This window comes from Cydia amplana, chromosome 11, assembly GCF_948474715.1.
Source record: "Cydia amplana chromosome 11, ilCydAmpl1.1, whole genome shotgun sequence".
Lineage (NCBI taxonomy): Eukaryota > Metazoa > Arthropoda > Insecta > Lepidoptera > Tortricidae > Cydia > Cydia amplana.
In genome coordinates, this window is record NC_086079.1 from 5,640,288 (window position 1) to 5,668,163 (window position 27,876).

At 36.6% G+C, this 27,876-nt stretch overlaps 2 protein-coding genes across 2 annotated transcripts in view; both read left to right on the top strand.

Moving 5' to 3' along the window:
* Positions 1-27,876, top strand: part of LOC134651903 (uncharacterized) — a 186,944-nt gene that overhangs the window by 80,401 nt on the left and 78,667 nt on the right. The gene's annotated exons all lie outside the window — the stretch shown is intronic.
* On the top strand, positions 13,886-15,258 carry LOC134652394 (uncharacterized). The gene has a single exon (XM_063507571.1). It carries the CDS (start codon positions 13,906-13,908, stop codon positions 14,788-14,790), a length of 885 nt encoding a protein of 294 aa, XP_063363641.1. The 5' UTR covers positions 13,886-13,905; the 3' UTR covers positions 14,791-15,258.

The window sequence follows — 27,876 nt, forward strand, 5'->3', positions numbered from 1 at the left end:
CTACGATCGAAGATAATCGCTTCAGCACTGAAATAATACCGGTGGAATACCGGTATAATATTTTTTATTTTAATTGTATTAATTTAATAGTGAAACAAAAGGCGAATATACCACATAAAAGTAAATCGGTAATAGTAGTTTATGCAACAGTGATATAATAAGGGTTCTTAAAATTCAAGGGTCGAAGTTACAAAACGAGACGTAGTCGAGTTTTGTAAAAAAAGACCCGAGAATTTTAAGAACCAATTATGAGCTGTTGCATACATTACTTTTTCTATGACAGCTGCAGCAAAAAAAAAGAGTTATTATTAAAAAAAAATTGAGTTATTATTTAAAAAAAAAAAGAGTTATTATTGTAAATGAAAACATACCTCTTTCAATCAAGATGATCGGAACTTGTATCTTTAAAAAAAATAAAGCAGTTGTATTATACTCATAAGATGACTGCAAGCAGTCATCTTATGAGCCTATAGACAAATCATTCAAATGACATTGCTTTAGATATCACTGTCAGTCATTTAATTGACACATTTAAGTGCTGGAGTAGAAAAAGATATTAGGGGTACATTAGCCAACACTGTTTCCATATATTTTCAAATTTTATTTTGTCCGCCTTAATTAAATTTTGCACCCTGCCGGAACTTTATTTATTTAAATTCTCATTTAATTGATTTTGAGCCTTATGAAAAGTCGTATAGAGTAGTAAATAAAATTTTACATCTGACTTAATGACATCTGGTTTTATTCGGTTTAACTTTAGAAAACGCGTATCTCGACAAAGCCATAATGTAGAAAATTGTCAACAACCAAATGAATTATTAGAATTTAAATACGTCACGTGTGACATGAACAGACAAGGAAAGCAAGATTAAATGTATTGTTTCTCTTTCTTCTTTCAATGGAACGCTTTTCCTAAAAGGAGGCCACTAAACTCAAAACGCTATCTTAAAAAAAACTTGATGGGTCAGTGACCTGTCCCAGTAAAGTGAGGTAGTGTGCGTGAAGTGCGCTTGTGTGTGAAATGGGGTAAATTGACAGAATCTGAAAATTTACCCACCTCTACCGTCACCTTAAAGGGAAATCATACTTTTTTTTATCGATAAAACCAAAAGTTTTTTTAAAGACAGAATGACTTCCAAATAATGATCGCAATGATGCTGGCTGTATGTGATTATTACATCCGTCACGGTGTTTCAATGCCACGGGCCAGATGTCGGTCCGTGAACGCCGAACATGGTACACTTTGGAGGCGGCAGTTTCTTTGAAATGCAAAGAATTCAAAATAAGTCGCAATAATTCAATCTTCCTAAGAATTCAATCTTAGCAAACGTCTGAAAAATACTTCTACGCGTCATAAATATAATGCTATTGCATGTCATCACTAGGTACATAGTATAAAACAAAGTCGCTTCCCGCTGTCTGTCTGTCCCTATGTATGCTTAGATCTTTAAAACTACGCAACGGATCTAGATGCGGTTTTTTCAATAGATAGAGTAATTCAAGAGGAAGGTTTATGTATAATTTGTTAACCCGTGCGAAGCCGGGGCGGGTCGCTAGTAGTTACTAATTTACTTGTCGTATCCTCATGGTTCAGGAACGTGACGAGTGTGGACACTTTTCATTAGTGCTCTCCAAGTGCATGCTAGCCTGCCATGTGGCCTTTGTCTCTGACGTTATTCTGTCCGCCCAACGCGTGGCCATACGTCCGTCCCTCTTTTATTAACACAGTTGGAAAAATATGGGTAGTCTATCTCGCCGCGAGATACTGTCGCGCCAATCATGTGCTTGCAATGCGGCCAGTGATTATGAGTTTTTCCAAGCTATCTGGCCCTGGGCTATAACCGCGAAAATCGAAGTTCGCAAATTGCGGGCATTTTTCTCTGTCGCTCTAATTACGCCTTCATTGGAGTAAAAGAGAAAGATCCCCGCAATTTGCGAAAAACGGTGTTCGCGGTAGCCCCTCTATCCTGCTCAGATGGCCGAAGAAACCTTGGGAGCAAACAGTGGAGAGCCTCGTTCTAATTTAGTTACTATATGTATAAGGTAAGGTGGGGTAAGACGAACATAGTTTATTTTGCTCTGGACAAGACAAACAGTATGAGGATTCCATACAAGGGCTTTTTCTAAAATAAATATCGAAAACCCGATTCTTTCAAATCTGGACGTTCTTGGGCTCATTCTACTCAGAATCGAAAAGATGTCCCAAAATTTTGTATGAAAATTGTACATTCCACTATTTCCACTACGTCACGTTACATACAAGTGAAAATTTTTCTCATACTAAAAACGTGACGTAATGGAATGGACATTTTGGGACATCTTTTTTTAATGGTAGGATGGAGAGTGCTGTCGATTCTGAGTAGAATGAGCCCAAGAACGTCCAGATTTGAAAGAATCGGGTTTTCGATATTTATTTTAGAAAAAGCCCACAAGTGTTTGTCTTGTCCTGGTGATAGTCTTACCCCACCTTACCTTATGGGAAGAATAATGGGGAAGAAAAATCTAATTTAAGTATAAAAAAACATAAGTCAATATCACAGTCACAGTGACAATTATCATCATTGGCACAAGATCAAAAGTGTTCCAAAATCGGTCATGTAAAACGAAAGTGACAACAGCGATATCAAAATAAGCTTGAAAAGCATAATGGCCGGTCATCGGTTGACCGCTCAAATCTACCACATCCAAACTCCAATTTGTTACTCAAAAGAAAAGCGTGCGGGAGTAATCACCTCGGTCCTCGCCCAATTGTTATCGCTGTACTCGTATAATATATATCTACCTAGTATATTACGTAAGTATTTGTATATAATATTATAGCCTGTAAGGTGGTTGAGGTGAATGGCCGCCTAACTAGGGTTGCCAGATCGAAAGGCGCTATTATCGGGAAAAAATACAAATTTTTCGGGATTTTGGGCCTTAAGTCGGGAAAATGAAGCATTCAAATTAAATTAATTGTATTAAAAACAACGATATTATACATTATTGGCACTACGTCAGCTGCTCTGCCCAATCTCGCCACGCGCGGCCCGCGTGCGCGCTGACGGGATCGACGCGGGTCGCTGGTTCGCTCGACGACAGTTCTGAACTTGAAATTATTGTTTTATAACGTGATGCTGTTTTTCGGGACAATTTTCACTTTGTCGGGAATCGGGACACATGCTAAAAATCGGGAGAATCCCGCCGAATCCCGACCATCTGGCAACCCTACGCCTAACCCGCTTGGCTCGGTACTTAGGTACTTGGGAGTTTTTTGCTGGATAGTGTGTCGGTTGGGTTTCTTCTGTTATGTTGTAAGCTTAACTGAGATCATAGATGTGTAGGAAACTGTAGTTAAGTTAATGTAATGACTTTCAGTTTTCTTTTAAATGTAGAGTTCTTGTTTGGATTATACGTTAAGTGTTTTCGTACTTCTATGTACCTATGCGAATATTTGAACGCACGCTTCGAAGCTTTTTTAAAAACATTTAGATATACACTTCTAAAACAAATTGTAATTTTTTTTTATAATGTTTAATGTCGTACAATAGGCTACATGACTAATTTTCATTTATGGTATCAATCGATCGGGTTTGTTTTTAGGATTAAATGTCTATATAGGACCCATTGCATTAAAGTAACACAAAAGTCAGAAATTGTAGTCAAAGGCCGACAGTCGCACTTCACTCGCGAAACGCCCTATACAAAACGGCAAGGGAACGTGACGTAAAGGTCTCTAAGAGCCTATCTTGTAGTATGGACAAAACAGGAAAATTGCGTGTTTGTCGGTGAAATATTGCGTTTATGTATATAGTTGCTATACAATATTTTTTTGGATGAAACGTAAGGAATCGAATGGTACCCTTACTTGTATCGTTTTTGGAAGTTAAAAAAAACTTAAATTTTGAAACTTTCAGGTCCTGTATTTTTGTAATTTTTCAATATTTTATTTTAATATCCACATTATTGTGATAAATTGCTCCTTTGCTATCTATTTTACTAGATTTTGTTATAAAATTCAACATGTGTCATCATCCCTATAATATAGGCGAATATTGTTGTACGACAGTGATAAGCTTGGCGACAAAATAGGAAGGAAATTAAATTTCTTCTCTCTGATGGCAAGTGAATTTTGTGCAAACTTTTTTTATAAATGCACCTAAAGCTAACTGGAAGAGATCCCTTAAAGGGATAAGTTCGCCTTTGTACTAATGACGAATGTAATTTTTCCTGTTTTGTTCTGATTTAAGTTTAATAAAGTGCTTTACTACTACTACTACTAAAGCTAGGTAAAACGCAAATTACTCTAAGTACCTATAAATAACTCGCCAGATGTAGTTTACGATACTAAATCATTGTATGCAGTGTAAGTATGTCCTTGTAGATTAAGTTATCGTGCAATGGTCTATAATTACTGATAACATTATACTAAGTAATTAGTAACTTAGTATGCACAAAGGTTTCTTGTTTTATTTGTTGCTGGAATATGAACTAATTAGCTGTGATCGGAGTATAGGAGTTGAAATACTTTTGTTTTCTAAGAGGAGGATTCGCGTATGCAAAATAACATGAAATATATTATTTATTTTTTAGATTTAGGCCTATTTCAAATTATCATATAAATAGATATCCTATATTTCCAAAAAAATCGTGATCCTCCTAAAACACATACTTACACCATCCCGCTAACCCGGGGTTAACAGGGTAAACCGCTAACCCAGTGTCAAATTGTACTTAACCGGTTAACCCTGGGTTAGTAGAATGGTGCAAGTGGCCCTAAGATTAGTAGGTATAACAAAAGCTACAGTCTCCCCTTGCTCGTAAAGGTTGTCGACAACTGCAGCTCATTTCATTTCTATTAGCCGTGACCAGCCATTATGTTTTTCAAGCTTATTTTGATATCGCTGTTGTACCTTTCGTTTTACATGTTGACGAAAGAGACGCAACTAGCGCAACCAAATTACAAGTGACTTCGGCATGAGGCGTTACCCTTTTGTTTGTGTCTTTGGCTTTTATGATCGTTTTCGAATTAATTGGTCTCGCCTTTAAGCTAGTCTAGACTTTTTATTGCAAGCAATTATGACCCTTACAATATCACAGCTAAAGGCTAACATGAAACACGGTTAGAAGGAGTGTTACTTTCGTTTCGTTGAACAATTCGTTTTATGACCATGTGTTTGTTTTATGACTTTTAAATTTATATGCAGCGACAAATAAAAATAGATTTGTGATATGATACGCCACTTAGTGTTCCATTTCGTACAATTTACTATATACGAGACGACGGAGTACTACTATATTCATAGAGAAATAACAAACCTAAGGCATAAATCAAGCTCGCTTAATAGTTTTTTGTTTATGTATAGATAGTGAGCAGCCCAAACTACTTAATTCTCTATGGTGCCTACGGACGAAATCGTCGACTATGTAGGTATCTGTAATTCTCCCTATAAATCACCTTTATTATCATTATACCGTTCCAATGGGGATGATGACATATGTTGAATTTTATAACAAAATCTATTAAATGAGCAATTAATCACAATATTGTGGAAATTAAAAAAATATATGGATATAATACAAAAATACAGCACCTGAAAGTTTCATAAATTAAGTTTTTTTTTAACTTCCAGAAACGAAACATGTAAGAATACCATTCGATTCCTCACATTTTACACAAAAAAAGATTGTATAGCAACTAATATACATAAACGCAATATTTCACCGACAAAAACACAATTTTCTTGTTTTGTTCATACTTCAAGATGCGCTCTCAGTGACCTTGACGTCACGTTCATATATCAATTTGTTCGGGCGTTTCGCGAGTGAAGTACGACTGTCGGACTTTGACTATCATTTCTGACTTTTGTATTGCTTTAATGCAACGGGTCCGATAGAGATATTTGATCCTAAAAACAAACCTGATTGATTGATATTACCATAAATGAAAATTTGTCATGTAGCCAATTATGTTTTTGGTTATCATTGCCTATATCGTTCCAATTCCAATTATGTTTATTGCTGGATAAAAGCCTCGTCCAGGATCTGAGCAACGACCAACCTCATCCAATTGGTTTAATTTTGACTATAATCAGTTCACTATCCCGATTATATTTTTTTGTGAGCTGCTAGCATAGAAATATAGCTAATGATCTACAAACATACTACAGACAGGCGCTGTTGATAGTAGCCTCAATAGCAACTGACAACTGAGGTTATAATGCTGCCCCTTGTTCACTGTAGCAGGTCTTAGTAAGTGTGAAGAAGATGGTATTATGAACAATCCGCCAGTTGATATTGCAGTAACTATAGTAATTGGTACTTGTTCCCGGACGTGTTTTTCCTGTGAAAAAATTACCGATGTCAATTTCCTTGGAGTGAACGGAAACGACGACGCAGTACATGGTTTTCCTCTTTAGGAATGTCTATAGGCTGACCGTGGGGAAAAGTGAACAAGTTTTTAAAATCAAGACTTGAATGAATGAATGAGATACACGTACAATCTCTGTAGGTATACAGTTGCCATCAGACATATCGGAGCGGCCAAGGTATTCACAATATCTAACAAGCACTCTAACGCCTTGACAATAGAGGCGTGTCCAGATATTTGCGAGCACCTTGGCCGCTCCGATACATCTGATGGTGACTGTACGTAGAAAAAAAAATATTGACCCTTCTCACTTCTTTTAAATTCTTTTTTTATAATAATATCGTGCCGAAAAAAGAAAAATAACATAAAAAACGATCATTATCTTCTAAAGAGCTTACATTCATTTTAATTTTCGTTGACAAAAAAATATCGAATTTTATCACATTCTTTGCTTCAAATATTTCAACTCCAATTACGTTCTTATATTCCAAGAAAACCTTCGAGTCCGTAATAAATATACTAGTTAACCTACATAAAGTAATGTCTTTTATTTGTCTGAATAAACCCCTATATCTTCATTCAGGCCATTGAAACGCCTTTTTTGCCCCTCACGGCAAGGACACGACTTACAACCAACCGGGTAGGTACCTATATGTCCTAGTCCTACATTCATTATCTGCAATAGCAAGCGAGTCCAGTCTTCAAATGCCAGTGTAAAATGGTCTATCCTGCCGTATTCACTATCATCATCTAGCGTAGCTAGGGTTTGCAATCCGGATCCGGAATGTATGAAATTATCCGGATCTGGAGCCGGATCCGCGGATGTTCCCATACATTTCGGATTCGTCGTGAAAACCCTAAGCGTAGCGTTCGGCCGGGCGGGCAGCGTGGCGTCAAGCGGCAAAGGGTTCTAAGTACCTAGTTTGTACTGAAACGCTCGCATACTTTTGCATTTGTTTGCAATGAATACCGCATGTCCCTCGAGCGTCCACTCATCTTGCACTCTTAAAACTCCACCGCTAGTCATAACCCAAAGATCTTCACTAAAACCGGCGCGGCGGCTCTGCCCTCATCCAAGTATTGGGAGCATACTCTGGCAGATTCCTCCAATTCACAGTTGTCACTTTAAAAAATCTTCTGCCCAGGGCCTATCGATTCTACGAGCAATGTCTCGCATTTGCTGCTTATATACTTTAAAAAAATCTCTGAAAACTATATAGTTGTCAACGAACGTAATTCTCTCACTTTTCAATTTTCTTCAGAGAAATTACGAGCACAGCCCGCCGTAACCAGTACGCATATGTGATCTAAAAGCGTACCTACCTATTTACATTGGTGTATCTGTCTTGGGAAGGGGATTGGAATGACAGAAGATCCAACCCTAATGTATCTTATGTAATCCAATTTTCACCTTAGCATCAGTTTGCATAGTTTATTCAGAAGGTCCTAAAGCTGAAATATGCACTGAATACGAGATAAGGATCTTGCTAGCCCTTATTCGTGACATTGTTTCGGTTTTTTATTCGATGACTACTGGACAGTTGAACATCTCTTAAAGTAGGTACAGTCAGCATCTAAAGTAGCGAATCTAAAGAATGTAAAATACATTTCGATATCAGTGTACGTTCGCATTGGCCTCATGTTGGTGTTAACATTTTGCCCTAAACACACGCGAAATCACTGGCTTGCGGAGAGCAGGTGCGATGCTGTAGTCATAAAAACTCATCATAATAAAAATATGATTACCCCGTCAATTCGCTGCAATGGGCAAAATGATAGTCGTGTAGGGGATCCTTATTAATAATAAAATAGTATTGACTTAATGTTAAGACTTGCTGAGATTTGTAGAAATAAATGTGACCAACTATTTACTATCTTTTAATAGTCTCTTGGATGGTTTATTGATGCCTATTTTTGTAGGTGAAAAGTGGCATGGGAGAATTCAGGTGACAAATGTTATTTTCTCTTACCTATCAGTCACAAAAATTTCAATGTTCTATGAAATTAATTACATACCTATTAATTCAAGTAATTTAAATTTATTTCACACATAACACTTTACCTCTAATAGTCATCTCCTTACATAGAATATTGTTAAATATCGCTACCGCTACCTCACCCTATGCTCTCTATAAAACAAGCAACAACGGTTGCACTCCGGGAGTGCCGATAGAAGTGAAAACTCACCTCACTATGTTACCGACGCCCGGTAACACGATACATACGTTTAGCGCAGGTATTCTATTTATTTATTATATATTATTATCATTCTCAAATAAGATGACACTTTTTCATTGACATGTTTATTTACATACTGCCATGACAACGTCAAATTATTTGAACATAGGTAAAGAGTCTTGAAAAGGAGTCCGCAACATAAATGTCAAATAACATTGAGTTTTTCTTTATTGATTTAAATGCCATTTAAATTATGAGTGGCCACCTAACGGGGCTTACGGTCACGTGATCGCCTTACGCCCCTTACGGTCACGTGATCGCCTTACGCTGTCTCGAGTTTATCATTATTTCCCCACCTCAAAAAGTGCCCAGCGCCGCTAAAGAAGTTTTCACTTCAAAAAACAGTATGTCAGTATTGAGCGTGCATCGATATCATCGAAGTGAGAGTGTTTTGTTTCTTGTGGTTTTAAAATAGAACCATGCATAATAGATTGTGAGACTTACTATAATTTTGTCTGATTATATAAAACAGCGAATGGCTTGCGGTATCTAGATATCTAGATATCTCGTCAAACATCAAAACAGGAGTAAAATAGTAAAGGAATTAAAGCCAATACACGTACAATTAGGAATAGGAACCTAATGCGAGTGGAGTCCGAACTGCTTCTGCTATGATCGAGGTACATATCATAATTATGTTACGAGTACAATACCTACTTACTATATCTCTCTCTCTCTCTCTCGCTTAATAAAACCGTTATTAGTTGAGAGAAACAAAAACGCTACGCGTCCCGCTTCAGCAAGCACCAAACCCAGACCCTTGGAATCCGAGCTAGTTCCAAATCTTATCACGTCTGCCTTATACCGCCATTTGAAAATGTCAGCGCGTAAAGGGCGTCCTCGATGTGTGTTGGTCATTGTTCCAGAAACTTCTGTAAAGTGTGCCAAGGATTATCTTGGAAAAAGTTTGAATTAAAGAAAAAACTGTGTAGATGTAAGGAGCGTCTCATCGTCTCAAGTAGAGACTGAAGACTTAATTAAAGTAGTTTCTTTATGGTATTGAGAATGCAGTGAAAAGTGCAAATTTCAATGGATGATTTTGTTTGTTCTTTTAATATGAGGAGGTTTCGAGTGCTAATGTTGGTGCGAAAAAAGGTGTTATAGTTGATTGCGTTGTGGCAAATTATTTGAGGCATATTCTGATTGGAATAACAGGTTATGAATTTGTTATGGATATGAGCAAACGTTAAATTTTTCTTCGACCAGCATACCGACAGATCCTATCCATAAAAAATCCAGATGAGGCTCATAACCTGTTATTACAATCAGAATATTCCTCCTTGGCTCCGTAGCACGTGCGAATGATATTGATGAATTAAAATTTGACGTTACATTTCACTAGTAAACTACTGCTTTACAAACAGCCTGATTTAAGTAGTAAACATATAAAAAACCACTGCGCAACTATCTCACATAACGTCGTGTCGTAAGTAGAAGAGCTTTACTTTATCCATCAAATTCCTCTGATCTGACCCTTAAAATATTCGAACAACTCAAAAAACAAAGCTAATCAGGTTAACAACCTTACCCAAAACTTCCTCAGCCTTTGAACTCAAAAGCCTCAAACGCGAATCGTCTAAAACCACTAACGCCTTTAGCAAATAACTTCAGAAACTTGGTAGAAAGACGTAACTTATTTATATAGAATCTATAGTAAATGGGTCAAAAACATTCAGGAAAACCGGCGTTAATGAAGCACTCAGTTACCCCAGAAAATTATGCCAAAGGTTAATAAAGGATAAACATTAGAGTAATTCATAATAATTCATAATTTATTGCATAATAATATTAATAATCATGTGGTACAAGACAGATATTACATTAGGGTAAGTTCACACATGAACCCTGTACCCTGTAGTTAACGATTTGGGTACATTAATCGATAATTTTAATTATACAAATATTACTTATTATGAAGTAGAAGGTTGTAACATGGGTATAAAAGATAACATACGAAAATTAAGATTTAGTGTCCGTTTATTTTATAATGTCCACAGGAAAGTCGCATAACCTTCTCATTCTAAAAAAGACCTAAGAAGATCGATAACTATGCATATATATAACTGTGCACCAATTTGTGTGAGCAAGATGCACGTAGACGTATACCGTATACAATTATGTCAAAAAGCTCTTTGGTGCAACCGAGGTTAAGATATGATTCTCAAGTATAAATTGTGTTAAAAAACCTTTGTTAGTGAAACAAACAATCGTGAATCGGTCAGACATTGGTAACCGCGGCACGTATGGCCAAGTGCGTGTAACAACATTAGGGCACCCGGTTACGGCGTACAATAAAAGTCCTCGAGGACTTTGAACTTGGGACTCTTGAGAGTGTCCTAATTTCATTTTGGAAATGATCGTAGAACTAGGCGATTTCCGTTTTTAAAATATGATGTAAATTGGGTATAAATCTCAGTGCCTCTAGCCCAAAAGCATATGCAATTTAATAATACTAATTTCTACATGACATCAAAACTCTCCAAGGGGCCTCTACGTGTTGGATCTATATCCCCGCGCAGGCCTATCAAAAGACCGGGATTATAGGCCCGTGAAATCCAAGGAGAATAATTAATTAATAGAGACATGTGTACTCCTTTGCAATACAATTCTCGTCCATTCGACTACTTCTGCTGTTACCTGTACTGTAGTGAACACTTTTCTATTCCAACATCGCCAGGTAAATGAGAAGTGACGGATGCGCCCGGGGAGCGCTGAATGCGAAACACGCTGTTAAATATTCAATAACGCACTGCTACACGTAAAAGGGTACCTATTTCTTCCAGGGATTGGAGAATTTCTAGATTCCTACGTGGAAAGTCCTCTTGACATCAAGGAACGATCTACATATGTTTAGTACATGAGTCTACAAAGATATAGGATATGTATGGACATGACAAAGAGTGTAAATAGGATCACGGGAGTTTAATAATTTAGATTACTGATGTGCCCTCGGAAACTTTGCAATACCTATTTCGAAATTTCCACATGGTAAAATTTTGGAAACTTTCTCATACTTATGTTTGTGTGAGAATCGACATTTTCCAAAATGAAAGTTACTTTGTGAAATCTGTACTTGGGATGCTGCTGGTGTATAGAAATATAACATAGACCACTCATGCGAGTCATAGTAGTCATGCGCAATAAAAGTTGCTTCTACTTATAATTAATAAAGTAAAATTTTCAAGGGCCTTGTCTCCTCATCCATTGTTGTTCAGTGTTTTAACAAAACGCTGCTGTTTGTTTTCCAATAAGTATAAATTTCGCATTTTATATAGTTTGCGACAAATTTTTATATCGAACATTCTTGACATACCATTTCACTGATGTGCCATTAGGGTTTTCACGACGGTTCTGAAATGTATGCGAAGATCCGCGGATCCGGATATAAATCCGGATAATTTCATATATTTCGGATCCGGATTGCAAACCCCATGCCTATATGCGAGAGTAATTTCAAGGAACGTGAGAGCAGTGTCACGAATGCGTGAGTAAATTCACTCACGTTGGGGCTTTGTACGAAGGTACGTGCGCGTCATTGTAATCGGAACACTGTTAAGTGTCAATCTCATTGTACGAATGTTTTTAACCGATTGCCCTAGAAAGTTGTGTTTTTGTTTACATATGTAGAGTCGTGGTACTCGTGGTCGATAAAGTGTGGCAATGTCATAATTAATGTCAAATTTCTATGTAAATAGAAACTCCCTTACTTTGTTCTATTCAAGTCGGTGCGAAATTTTCTTAGACGGACTTTTGGCGATCTGCGTCGAGCAAGGCAGCTATATAGTCTGTGCGGAAAGAGAAGAGTCGTGGAATGTATTGGGCCCCATACATTCCACGACTCTTCTCTTTCCGCACAGACTCTATTACACAACTGACGTATTTGTCACAAAAAAGTTCAATGAGATACTTGTTAAAAAAACCACTCCAGGCAAGTGTGGGCTTTGACATCCTTAGCTCCAAGTTATTTGGTGTTTGGTTTTTAAAATCGTAACTACGGTGTTATGTTATCACAGAACATAACTCCTTAGCATTTTCATGAATTTGCTCTTCGGATACTTTGGATCGAAGCAATGAAAGCCAGTTTTCATTGTATAATAATAAGTAATAGTCGCCTATTTGTACTGTATAAATAAGTAAAAACACAAGTCTCACTCTATTAATTCTGAATAATACCATACTATAATAATATCTGCAATACCGAATAGGTCAACAGAGCGCAATAAAAGCAGTATGATACGCAATATCGGCTGGATCACGTCCCGTTCGGTTTTTGCTGGTCCAGGCTTCATCATATTAATTTTTGCTCTCCGCTTTGCTATGCGGAATGTCTAGGGGTCCTTGGGCGGGGTCTCTAATGTCAAGGTTAATTTGGTTCTAAGCAAACAGCAGGGAATTTCAGTGACGTCTTTCCTTTTATTCATAGTAGTAGATTTATGAGATATAAGCTTAAATCTAAATTAATATAACGTCTGAATTTGTTTAAGCTCTCTTTTTCTATTTCAGCTTATGTGAATAGTGCCACAAGGAATACTGAATTTAAGTTTAACATCTAAATTATAGTTCGCAATTATTTTAACCATTTTCTATTCAATGTGTCTTAGAAAATATACATTTTTTAGATAGTTAAATAGTGTTTCTCTGATAATATCAAAGACATTGTTTTAAATTTAAGAATTTTTTGGCCCAAGCTGAAACGGAGACCTTCGCTTCACTCATTAATTACAATATATATATGTGGTAATTTCAAATTGTAACATCATCAAGATGTTTCTAAATCGGCTACCGGTCTACATGAACAAGCTGACACTGGAACATCATGAATGCGAGCTGTAAACTACAGGCGACATATCCAATTACCGATAAAGGAGACAAAGGGTGACAAATCGTTACAATTTGCATTGTTGTATACGTTGTAGAGTCAAGAGCAGAAATAACCAACTAATTGGCTGAGAGAGTTGATCAATTGCAGATCATTTGGATAACTTGCCGGCTTAAGAGTCGAAAGAACCCGTCAAAAGAAGCCAATAAGCTGCCGCAACACATATTTTTTGTAGGGGACATCTTACACATATCAACCTAGCCCCAAACAGTTAGCCGGTCGAGCTCCTACCGAGCGGACGATACAACCGATAGATAACGCGCTGTGCTAATTATCTACCTACTCAAACACGTGTATTCGGATTGCAGTGTAAAAAAATATTGTTAAATCTGCTTAATAACTTAAGTGAAGTTTAATAAATAAGACCGTGGCGATGGTGCAGTGTAAGCAGTGCAAGCTATCATTAGCTAGGGTCAAAATCGACGGTATATCCCGTTGTATGGGTATGTGTGAGGGTGTATTTCACAAAAAGTGTGCCGCTAAATTAAAAGGCTTTAACGAGACGGAGCTATGCGAGGACTGCCAAACACCTGTTAAGCCTCAATCGAGTATAAACACCGATCCTTCTAAAATCACGATGGAAAAAGTGCTGAGAGAGGTCAACGAAAAGCTGGCTGTCGTACACAAAATGGAAAAAACCCTCGATGAGATGTCTAACGATATAAGTTTCTATTCCGCAAAATATCAAGAACTTATCGAGGATAGGGACAAAGCGAACAACAGAATAAAGGCATTGGAGCACAGGAACAACCACCTGGAGACATGCAATCGGGCTCTGGAAGAACGGGTAACCTGGTTAGAAACCAAAGAGAAAGAGAAAAATGTGGAGATAGTTGGCCTGGAGGACAAAGACGACGTCATTCTGGAAAATGTTATTCAGCAGTTAGCCCGCAAGCTTGGAGTAGACGACGGGCAAATACACGAGATACAGCGGGTAGGCGTAAAACCCGCCGCTGTTAAACCAGCTACCGCCAATAAGCAAAATGAAGGTCGCTCGAGCCAGCCGCGCCCGCGGCCCGTTGTTATCACCATGGCAACGCGGGCGGCTCGCGACCAGTGGCTGGCCGCTAGAAAAACAATAAAGCTATGCAATAATGACGTATTTGAGAATGGCAACAAAGACTTTATATACATAAATGAAGATTTAACTAAGTATACACGTAACTTATTGTGGACGGCAAAGAATGAATTAAAACCTACTTATAAGTACGTATGGGTGAAGGAAGGCAAGGTACTGATAAGGAAAGATGACCCAGCTGACGCGAAGATAAGAGTGGTCCGTTCCCTAAACGACATAGATGCGTTATTAAATGATGAGAAGTGACGTACTTATACATATATGTCTATCGGCTCCTTTAAATCGTAACACTATGTTAAATAAGATGTTATCTAGCATTCAAATTCAACGACGAATCTACACATATTACGTCTAACATAAGTTACAAAAAGTACGAGAACTTAGAAGTATGGAACAATGAAATAAAACTGTATAAACTAAGTTTACATATTATTCACATCAATATAAGGTCATTAAGGAAAAACTTTAACGAGCTACAATTATTATTAAGCGGGTGTATGGAGAAAATAGATGTTATTGCCCTTACAGAGATTAATATAAAAGAACAAGAATTGCCCATGTATAAACTGAAGGACTATGATACATATATAACGACAAGAGAAACATCCAGAGGAGGAGGAATACTAGTATATGTGAGGAAAAGTATAAGCTTCACGGCATCCATAATTAAATCTAACTACAGTGAGATAATATACGGAGAACTTTCCCGGGATAGAAAACAGCTGACTCACTTATTTGTCGTATATAGACCGCCGAAAACGAACAAACAAGGATTTGTGACAGATATACATCAAGTGCTCTCGAAAATACCTACTGGACAGGAGTTAATAATGATCGGCGATACAAATATAGATCTCATGAACGAAGTTAGCTCAGGCAACGTCGTTAACCAGTACAGGGACAATATGTGTGAGTTAGGATTAGAATGCGCCATCAGCGACGTGACCCGCGAGGAGGTGTACGGTGGCCACGTTACGCGCACCTGCATCGACCATGCGTGGGTGCGCACCCGGCGAGGGCGGCCGGTGTCCGCGTACGTCCTCTCCACCAAGGTATCGGACCATTATCCCATCGGAGTGCGCATCGAGGCTGTTGACCCCGCACAGACTGGTAAGCGAGCACCTGTGACTATTTTATGTGAAAAAACAGTTAAAAAGCAACTAGACAGTGTTAATTGGAAAGAACTGACTTGCTGCGAGTGTCCATTACAACTGTATGATAAGTTATGCTCAGTTTTTTCTCGTGTTTACATTGACTCTAAAGTACAAAAAACGCCGCCTGGTAGACGCAAAGATAAAACGTGGATTAATAAAAGTATTAAAAGAATGTTAACAATAAGAGATAAGTTATTTAAAAGGTGGAAAAGTAGTCCTAACGATATGAATTTAAGATTGCTGTATACTAGATATAGAAATAGGGTCAACAAATGTATTAATAAAGCTAAAAATAAATTTAGGCAGGAGGAATTAAAACACTGTAATAACAATCCGAGGAAAATATGGGAAAAAATTAATTTGTGGACAGGGACGGAAAAATTAAGCGTAGATAGAATAATACAAAAATATTTAGCTAAACATGATAGCATCTTGAATATATGTAATAAATTCTCAGAAACTTTCACTAAGGAAATATTAGACATAAGGCATAACTGTAAGGTCAAGTTCTTAGAGAGGTCAAATTACATAAACAATAGTGAAGTGTCTCTAAGGTTTGTCAAGGCGCAACCTAACGATATACAGAAAATTATCAATAACCTAAGTGAAAAAAAGTCGCCTGGAATAGATCAGATCAGGGCTCGAGATGTAAAATATTTAAGTGAAAAAATTAGTCCGGTGTTGGCAAAATTTATTAATTTGTGTGTAACAAAAACTATGTACCCAGAACTATTAAAAACAGCAATAATAAGACCTATATTTAAGCAAGGATCATATGCTGATTACTCAAATTATCGCCCTATTGCAATTTTATCAGTCATTAATAAAATAGTAGAAAAATACGTGACGGCACAAATTAGTAGTTTTTTAGAAAATAATAATATCATCACTCAGTCGCAACATGGGTTCCGCCGAGGGCGCAGCACGGCGACCGCGCTGGCTCGGTTCACTGACGAGGTCAACGAGGCTCTGGATCAGCGGAAGCAGGTGGTTGTGGTCTTTATTGATTTCAAAAAAGCTTTTGATACTTTGGGCCACAACCAGCTGCTTCAGGCAATGGAAGAATGTGGAATCGCGGGTCCACTCCACGGGTGGCTCCGCGCATACCTCGAGGGTCGAACCTTGCGCACGGCCGTGGGAGGCGAGTGCGGCGCGCCCGCGCTCGTCTCCTGCGGCGTGCCGACCGGCTCGGTAACCGGGCCCGTTGGGTACATAGTTCATGTTAACAGTATGTGTAATGTTGTCAAAAACTGTAGTGTCTACATGTATGCAGATGACACCTGCCTAATATACGCGGATAAAGACCTAGGCCTAATAGAAAACAGAGTACAGGAGGATCTAACTAACATTATTAAATGGTCACATGATAATGGCATTATTATTAACATCGCAAAAACTAAATGTATGTGCATACGGTCTCCTTACTCTAAAGATAGTTACAGGACGCCGTGCATTGTGGGGCACAGTTTCGACTGCCTCCACAGTGCGCGGCCGGCCGGGAGCGTGTGCGGCTGTGTCGAGCTCCAGGTGGTGGAACAATACAAGTACTTGGGCTTGCTTATAGATTATAAGTTCTCATGGCAGCCACATGTAAATGGCTTATGCAATAAATTAAGAGCAGTACTTGCAAAATTCCACCACCTGAAGTTCGTGTTAAATAGGCCTACTATGTATGCAGTGTACTATGCTCTAGTGGATTCGCTGTTGTCGTATGGGCTGTCAAGTTACGGTCGTACATTTAAAACGTATCTAGATAAGATAAAGGCACTGCAGATTAGATTCATGAAATTAATGGTTGACAAGAAAACTAAAATAAAATGTAAAAGTACTACCTATGAAAAGCTCTTCCTAGAATGTAATATTTTAACAGTCCATGAAAAAGTCAAGTTAGTATTAGCTCTAGAACAAATGTGTAATGATGAGTTTAAAATACCAATTGTCAATCAAAGGTTAATAAGAAACAGAGATAGTAATAAATTGCTGGTACCTAGTTTTACGAATTATTATGGCCAGAGAAGTAGAAAATATTTAGTCCCTAAGATCTATAATGAGTTACCGTCGGATTTAAAGACCACAAGGATGACAAAACAAACATTTAAAAAGAAACTAAGCAATTATTTATTAAACAAAATACAAAGTCAATAATACGTTACATTTTAATTTTATTTTGATTTTCTTTTACTGTATGCTAAGAATATAGAGTTAACCCCTTACTTCATGTCATAAATAAAAAGTATTTGTTTAAAAATGAACTTTAATAGTTGCTATATAGGGCTGCGCATGAGGTAAAGGGTTAAGTAGATACCTAAGTTTAAGTTACCTATCAACTACCTAGCTTGCAAATACATAAAGGAGCCTCGTCTGCCAACAAACCACTCTGTGGTTTGGCAGAAGAATATATGTAATTAGTTATAAGAAAGATCTCTGAATAAACGTTTTATTTTTTTTTATTTTTTTATTTTTTATTTACTAAGCAAAGCTTTTACTATGGCTAGGCGGCTATATACATAGAAAACACCCATGACTGAGGAACAAATAATTGTGTTCATCATAAACAAATGCCCTTACCGGCATTTGAACCCAGGACCATCGGCTTCACAGGCAGGTTCACTACCCACTAGGCCAGACCGGTCGTCAAATTGAAATTACGTTTTCTTTTTAAAACGACATTGATGAAATAATTTGAAACTTGGCATGAACATGGCTCTATTTTCTCTCACTCCAATACTAGACATATATATCGTTCTAGCGAAGTTTAGTAGTAGTAGTAGTAAATCAATTTATTGTACAAACACAGGTTCACATGAAATTCACATAAGTTAACAAAGCCGAACTTATCCCTATATTCCAGCTAACCTTAGAGTTAATGAGTAAGTAAATTTTATGTTATTTCAGCATGTCTGTCGTTTCAAAATGAGAGCGTAACTTCAACTATATGGCGACGGATAATTATTTCTGCTGGCCGTATATTGTAGGCAGTGAATCAATAGGCGAAGAACCTGCTACAAACTGCCATTAAATAATTCAGACTAACTTCGTAAGCTACATTAACCTTCACCTAGATGTCGGTCGTCAACAACACGAATCCCTCAAAACTTGGTCAATATATATTTGGCAGACCTCATTTCTTTGCAATAAGTGATCTTAGTTCTGGCTGTCTTTCTTCATACCTACTGCTTTTGTCTTTGCTCTTTAATATTGTTAAAAGTATAATAACGATAGCTTATATACAGTAAACTAATGTGGTGGTGTGCAGTGAATGGAGAATTAATCTTGAAGCGCGTTTAACCACCATTTTGGAGTCAACGGCCGGTTGTCCACGTGCTTCTTGTAAAGTCCGCTATCGCTTTACAAGAGCGAATAAAATCACCGTACTGTACCTACCTGTACCTTGCTCCTACGACCTTGATACTGGCTTGATACATCGATGACAACGATGGTTCATCTTCAAACACCAGTGGGGGCTAACGACAACATCGAAAATTGAAATTTTGCTACCACTGTACGAACCAGGTGTACGAACTAACAAACGAAGTGGTTCGCGGTCGACCCTCAGAAGATGTAACACGTAACAATAATGCATTTGTTTTCTTGGTGGAAAAAATATGTCATGTTTTACCGCTCAGACTAGGTTTTCAATGCCATGGTTAGTGGAAAAATAAAGGTCGCATTTACATAAATGGTTATTTTATTGTTATAGTTTGTAAAATTGTTAGTTAGTTGTCGTTTTTAGATGAGTTGCCTAGTGATAATGCGATATTTAATGGTAAATCTTACGTGAAATCAATTTCAATGAGCTACTAATTCTGTTGGTACCTATATTCTGTTAGTTTATTTAATAATGTCTTGTATCAAATTACGCGAATTACATTTTAATATTTTGAACGTTAATAAGGACATCGTGCATAGTGTTACCAAATGCAAATTTGAAATTTCCTGACAAAATTCCTGATTTGCGATTTTTTTTCCTGACGCTCGTATCGGCGGGCGACGGGGGATCTATCCATATGCGATATCTATGTATGCTTGATAAGTAAATTTGAATAATGTACCTTTTTAGGTACATATTGTTAATTCACTAAAATTACTGACATTTTCGTATTCCGGCCGCATTCCTGACAAACGGCCAAAATTCCTAACATGTTAGGAAAATTCCTGACGTCTGGTAACCCTAATCGTGCATCGATTCGGCTACCTTGAAATCCCTATAGAGAAAAGGTCTAGATACGAATATAAAATATTTAATTAAAATAATCGGACCGTGAAGCTTATAAAAATAATAGAGGCCATAATACCTGCTCAGTGACGCGGCCATTCAGCAATTTGAATGGTATTAATATCGGACGTACCTTGTTAGCGATGCCCTTGGGGTCTATTACTGGTCAGCCTACTATAATGCCCCATCACGCATATAAAGGTGACATTTGGTTGGCGACTGACTGACACTGTAAATATTCTTGATAAACTGCCTGCGTTGATGTCTTTGCTTTACATAATTTTTTTTTTTGTTATCCTGGTTTAGTGTCCCACTGCTGGGCAAAGGACTCCCCTCCCTTCCTCCACTCAACCCTGTCGTTTGCATTTTCCCGCCAATCCGGATAAAATGCGTCCAAGTCGTCCCGCCATCTCCTCTTTGGTCTGCCTGAACCCCGGCCTACACCATCGATGGTGTTCCGTGGGTCCCACTCGGTAACCATATTGGCCCACCTTTCAGGGTGCATGCGGCAGACATGTCCCGCCCAGTCCCACTTAAGCTTAGCGGTCTTGGCACCTACATCTACAACTCGAGTTCTGGAGCGCAGTTCCGTGTTTCTGATTCGATCAGTTCTGCGAACTATTTTTATTTAATTAAGAAAATTATCCGTTACATTCCCCGCGTCGCCGCAACAGTACCGCTGCTGCAGTCGCCTTTCGAATGTCACCTTTATAGCCATAACAGCCATACATTCATTCAATTGTTTTCCATATTCTCGTGAAACCAATTCCATATTCAAACTGGTTTTTCAACGGCTGTTACATATATATTAAGTATGTTTGTATAATAGTATACCTAGTCAATGATACTCACTCCTCCAAAGTACCCCTTTGTTATATAATAAAGATACTGTGGGGAGACCTAGCGTAAGTACTAAATCGTGAAAGTGATAAGGTTCTAGAATGATAAGAATCGGACACGCAACGTGAGGGTTGTTTATAAGACCAACAACGAGGACTAGACAAGGTGCTTTTTGGTTCCCAGGAAAATCAAAATAATCGTGTTCCTTTAAATACTTTAAAATACCATTGAAGTACGGAAGTACTTATTGACACACTTGGAATAATGAAAAATACGTAGTATATTTCCGTAAGTTAGGTATTTTACTAAAAACTGTTCTACTTAATAAACCGGAAACTCATTACTCATAATTATAATAATATGTATGTAGGTATGAGTACTATAATTATTTGTTTATGTAGAAATCTTCTACTTAATTAGCGTGTTAAAAATAGTTGACAGTTACATAAACAAAAGCGGAATAATTAGCAGTTGAAAAGTGACAGGAGTGACAAAATATTAGCCAATATTGTCATTGTCACCCATTGATATTGATATTGTGGTAAAGGCCTCGCTTATTGATTATTAACGCGCTATGTCTGTATCACTCTCGCCTAGATAACGTACATATACTTTCGAAATACCGCTCTGCAGAATATAGACAAAAATGTTGATTGATCTCACTCGGAAATATTTTTACTTATTTTTGTTTGAGGTCATATGCACATGCAGTCCGCGGAGTGCTCCCGGAAATAATATATATTTTAAACAATAGTTAAATAAGTGTTATTTAAAACATTAGAAGTATCAGTGAAAAAACGAATTTTATTACACAGATTACAAAATTTACTCTCCCACAAAAACTGTTTGAGCTGTTGAACATCGTACCAAAGATAGATAAATAGTAAACGATGCGCAATTGTCTAAACTCTAAAATAATTATCATACGTTATTCTGATCCAAATCATAATCATAATCATTTATTAGTCGCGTAGTATATAACGTATAATTTCAATAATTTGCATTCAAAATGATTTAGGTATTATCAATCAAAAACATGTTGAACTTTCTACTGTGACAGCACCGACGCTCCAAGTCTTACGCTACTATATTATTTACCAGTCATAAATAAAAGTTAGGTATACAATTAATTATTTAAATATTCACCTGTAAGTGACGCTTTGAGCAAAAAACAAAATTAATGATCCATCAAAACAGTTTTTGCGTGAGTGCCATGCCCTTGGGCACTCATGCCTCCATATTTGGCGGTGTTTGAATCACATGTGTTAATAATTACTTACTGTGTTGGATATTTACTGTGCAGCTGTATATTTAGCGGTTATTGAAATAGCTATTATATTTTAAAAATTTATTTAGTCTTTCGTGTCTTTTAAATATTGTTGTTTTGATATTTGATTCACTCGCTTCGCTCGCGTCCAGGATAATTTTCGGCATGCAGTAGAAAGATAAAATTTTACGATTAAATTACTCATGTGAATAGTGTAGTACAATCTCAGACTTGATTTTATACTACGACTAGCTGTTGCCCGCGACTTCGTACGCGTGGATTTGTATATTGGTGGTTATATATTCTACATTAGCTTAGAACATTGTGCAGCAAGTGATTGCGGTAGGACGGTTAATCATTTGTTAATTATTAATATTATACAACGCATGAGACTTTGTCTTTCACAACCTACGAAGTTTCAAGCCCCTAACTGAATAAAATTGTCCTCGATATAATCCCTCTTAGAATATTTTCATGTCCTCTATTTAATAAAACCTACTACCTAACTACCTATTTACGAAGTTTGAAGTTTAGGAAGTTTAGCTAGGGCTTTAAATGAAATTTGAACCCTATACAAACTTTCAACCCCTTTTTAATCATTTTAGGGGATGATTTTTTAAAAGCTGAAATTATTTTTCTTGTATTCTAATAATATGCCTTTATACAACGATTCAAGTCCCGCACTCAAAAAAATGTTTGGCCTCCAAACAAATTTTCAACCCCTTTTTCACCACCTCGGGGGATGAATTATCAAAATCTCTGAAATTAGTTTTCTTCTCTTTTGATAAAATACATTTTTACGAAGTTTCAAGTTTGTAGCTTTAAATAAAATTTGAACCCTATACAAACTTTCAACCCCCTGTTTTAACCCTGTTAGAGGATGAATTTTACAAAACGCTAAAATAACTTTTCCTGTCTTCTAATAATATCCTCAAATAGAAAGATTCAAGTCACGCGTTCGAAAAAATGTTTGATATCCATACAAACTTCCAACCCCTTTTTCACCACCTTAGGGGATGAATTTTCAAAAACGCTGAAATTGGTTTTCTTGTATCTTAATTTAATACCTTTTTGCAAAGTTTCAAGTTCCTAGCTTAAAATAAAATTTGCACCCTAAGACGAACTTTCATCCTCTTTTATCCCCCTTAGGGGTTGAATTTCCAAAAACGTAGCAATTACTTTTTTTTGTAATCGGCTATTATGCCTTTCTAAGAAGTTTCAAAGCATTTGAATGGATTAAAACTTTCAACCCCTTTTTAACCCTGTTGGGGGATGAATTTTACAAAACGCTGAAATTATTTTTCCTGTATTTTAATAATATCCCGAAATACAAAGATTCAAGTCCCGCGTTCGAAAAAATGTTTGATATCCATACAAACTTTCAACCCCCTTTTTACCACCTTAGGGGATGATAATTCAAAAACGCTGAAATTAGTTTTCTTGTATTTTAATAACATATATTTCTACGAAGTTTCCAGTTCCTAACTTAAAATAAAATTTGAACTCCATACAAACTTTCAACCCCCTTTTAACCCTGTTAGGGGATGAATTTTACAAAACGCTGAAATAACTTTTCCTGTCTTCTAATAATATCCCAAAATACAAAGATTCAAGTCCCGCACTCTCAAAAATATTTGATCTCCGTACAAACTTTCAACCCCGTTTTTACCACCTCGGCGGATGAAGTTTTAAAAACGCTGAAATTAGTTTTCTTGTTTTTTTAATTAATTACCTTTTTACGAAGTTTTAAGGTCCTAGCTTAAAATAAAATTTGCACCCCAGGACAAAGTTTCATCCCCTTTTTTACCCCCTTAGGGGTTGAATTACCTGAAACGTCGCATGTCCTGTTTTTTGTCATCGGCTATTATGTCTTTCTAAGAAGTTTCAAAGCATTTGTAATGGATTCAAACTATCAACCCCTTTTTAACCCTGTTAGGGGATGAATTTTCAAAAACGCTGAAATTACTTTTCCCGTCTTATAATAATATCCCCATATACAAAGTTTCAAGTCCAACACTCACAAAAATATTTGATCTCCATACAAACTTTCAACCCCTTTTTCACCACCTTGGGGGATGAATTTTCAAAAACGCTGAAATTATTTTTCCCGTCTTATAATAATATCCCCATATACAAAGTTTCAAGTCCAACACTCTCAAAAATATTTGATCTCCATACAAACTTTCAACCCCTTTTTCACCACCTTGGGGGATGAATTTTCGAAAACGCAGAAATTAGTTTTCTTGTTTTTTAATTTAGTACCTTTTTACGAAGTTTCAAGGTCCTAGCTTAAAATAAAATTTGCACCCCAGGACAAAGTTTCATCCCCTTTTTTACCCCCTTAGGGGTTGAATTACCTGAAACGTCGCAAGTCCTGTTTTTTGTCATCGGCTATTATGTCTTTCTAAGCAGTTTCAAAGCATTTGTAATGGATTCAAATTATCAACCCCTTTTTAACCCTGTTAGGGGATGAATTTTCAAAAACGCTGAAATTACTTTTCCCGTCTTATAATAATATCCCCATATACAAAGTTTCAAGTCCAACACTCACAAAAATATTTGATCTCCATACAAACTTTCAACCCCTTTTTCACCACCTTGGGGGATGAATTTTCAAAAACGCTGAAATTACTTTTCCCGTCTTATAATAATATCCCCATATACAAAGTTTCAAGTCCAACACTCTCAAAAATATTTGATCTCCATACAAACTTTCAACCCTTTTTTCACCACCTTGGGGGATGAATTTTCGAAAACGCAGAAATTAGTTTTCTTGTTTTTTAATTTAGTACCTTTTTACGAAGTTTCAAGGTCCTAGCTTAAAATAAAATCTGCACCCCAGAACAAAGTTTCATCCCCTTTTTTACCCCGTTAGGGGTTGAATTACCTAAAACGTCGCAATTCCTTTTTTTTGTCATCGGCTATTATGTCTTTCTAAGAAGTTTCAAAGCATTTGTAATGGGTTCAAACTTTCAACCCCTTTTTAACCCTGTTAGGGGATGAATTTTCAAAAACGCTGAAATTACTTTTCCCGTCTTATAATAATATCTCCATATACAAAGTTTCAAGTCCAACACTCCCAAAAATATTTGATATCCATACAAACTTTCAACCCCTTTTTCACCACCTTAGGGGATGAATTTTCAAAAACGCTGAAATTACTTTTCCCGTCTTATAATAATATCCCCATATACAAAGTTTCAAGTCCAACACTCACAAAAATATTTGATCTCCATACAAACTTTCAACCCCTTTTTCACCACCTTGGGGGATGAATTTTCAAAAACGCTGAAATTACTTTTCCCGTCTTATAATAATATCCCCATATACAAAGTTTCAAGTCCAACACTCTCAAAAATATTTGATCTCCATACAAACTTTCAACCCCTTTTTCACCACCTTGGGGGATGAATTTTCGAAAACGCAGAAATTAATTTTCTTGTTTTTTAATTTAGTACCTTTTTACGAAGTTTCAAGGTCCTAGCTTAAAATAAAATTTGCACCCCAGAACAAAGTTTCATCCCCTTTTTTACCCCCTTAGGGGTTGAATTACCTAAAACGTCGCAATTTCTTTTTTTTGTCATCGGCTATTATGTCTTTCTAAGAAGTTTCAAAGCATTTGTAATGGGTTCAAACTTTCAACCCCTTTTTAACCCTGTTAGGGGATGAATTTTCAAAAACGCTGAAATTACTTTTCCCGCCTTATAATAATATCTCCATATACAAAGTTTCAAGTCCAACACTCCCAAAAATATTTGATATCCATACAAACTTTCAACCCCTTTTTCACCACCTTGGGGGATGAATTTTCGAAAACGTAGAAATTAGTTTTCTTGTTTTTTAATATAGTACATTTTTACAAAGTTTCAAATTCCTAGCTTAAAATAAAACTTGCACCCCATACAACCTTTCATCCCCTTTTTAACCCCCTTAGGGGTTGAATTTTTCAAAATCGCTTCTTATCTCTTGTACACTTTATAAATTCAACCTAGTGTGCAAATTTCAACTTTCTAGCTTTTGTAGTTTCGGCTCTGCGTTGATGAATCAGTCAGTCAGTCAGTCAGTCAGTCAGTCAGTCAGTCAGGACACTTGCATTTATATATATAGATTACTTATATCATATTAAGAAGATAGGTATTATATATTTCACAGAAATTTTATAATCGCAAATATATATCATCAAATACAAAAGTTCCAGGAAACCATTATTCATTTGTTCTAGTATATGGGTTATTAATACCTAATGCATTTATACCTAATCTTCTAAATCCCTTTCGATAAATAAAATGTTGCTTTCCGCAATCTTACAAAATAAGAAAAAACATAATTCGAGCTAATATCTAATAACACCTCATTCTCATTATATCTCCGCGAAATATAATGGTAATCCGTTCGGCATTCTGTAACAGGTTGGTGGGCCTAATTACATAGGCTTCGACAATCCTTATTTTAGGGTTCCCTGCATGTTCATGGCATTTTCCTCATGTTAATGGCAAGACGGTCGTAATAGGAAATAATTTTGTGTTAAGTGTTGAATCTATGAAATTAAAATCCGTATGCATTATAATATATACTTTGAAAACTAAAGAGTACCTACTATGACGAAACCGTTAAACGGAGAACCGTTAAACTAAGACACCGATACCGCTTTAGGGATTCAGGATATTCTTACTTACAACACAAATAGGTACCTACTTGCTAACATAGGTAGGTACATATTTACGCATGTAAAAGTAAAGCGTTCTTCATCAGTAAAGTAAAAAGGCATAATTAGATTCAATCGCTTTTTAAACCGTGTTCCTGTTCTCAGTAAAAACCTTACAAACACTTTTTACAACGAGTTAAACTCATTTACATATTTTTCCGTGTCGTTTGCAGAATCGTTAAAAATGCGGTGTTTGTGAATTTATTTATTCTGCTCAATGAACGCCGCGACCTGAAAACAACCCGTTGCAATCGACGCTTTGAACTGACAGGAATTATCTTTAAAATGTAACATTTTTATTAAAGCAGATAAAAAACCGTTAATAAAATACAGGCGTAGGTAATAATACTTAGTAGATGGAAATTGAAGAATGAAAGAAAACAATATTGAATAGGTATATATATTTATTTTTACAAAAGATAAATGAAGCATTCGACCCGTTAGGTTAGGTAAGTAAGCTACCCAAAAAATTACATACCTATCAAATCTACCACCCATACCTAATCTAATTGGGATTGGATTAATCTTAATAAAAGTAAAATTAGATGGATCTAATGATATTAAATATTTTCCCTATAGATCCCAGTGTCTAACTGTCAACATACATTTTGGATCTAAGAAGAATAACTTGTCTCACTAGATCCATTCTGGATCTATCGACTAGATCTATAGAGAATGACTGATGTTTAAAACGGGCGTAAATCCTGTTGACACTATAAAAAGTTAACAATTGTGGAAAAAAATTCAAGGCTTTCATCGTTTATGACTTCTAAGAAGTGGAAAGATTGAACGTTACTAATATTTATAAGCGTCCAGTAAGAAAATTAGGCTTTAAAGCACCTTTATTTTATGATCTCCACAGGAAATACGTTATAACCATAACTTCTGAATTAAAGAAAATAATAAAAGTTCTTTACCCTGTTATTCTGTGCCATAAAACATTTATTTAAAGGAACCCTACTTATCACACTTTCCTTTTCTATCGCCCTAATCCATTGTACCGTGGCATTATTATGTGGCAGAAAAACGTGTGAGCCGCCAACAACGTGGATTCCCCATTATTGCCAACAATGCTATTCCCATATCTTCAGCCTTGCCAGTATAGGTACGTAAGACCTTGAGATTGATAACAGCAGTGATGCCAATTTAG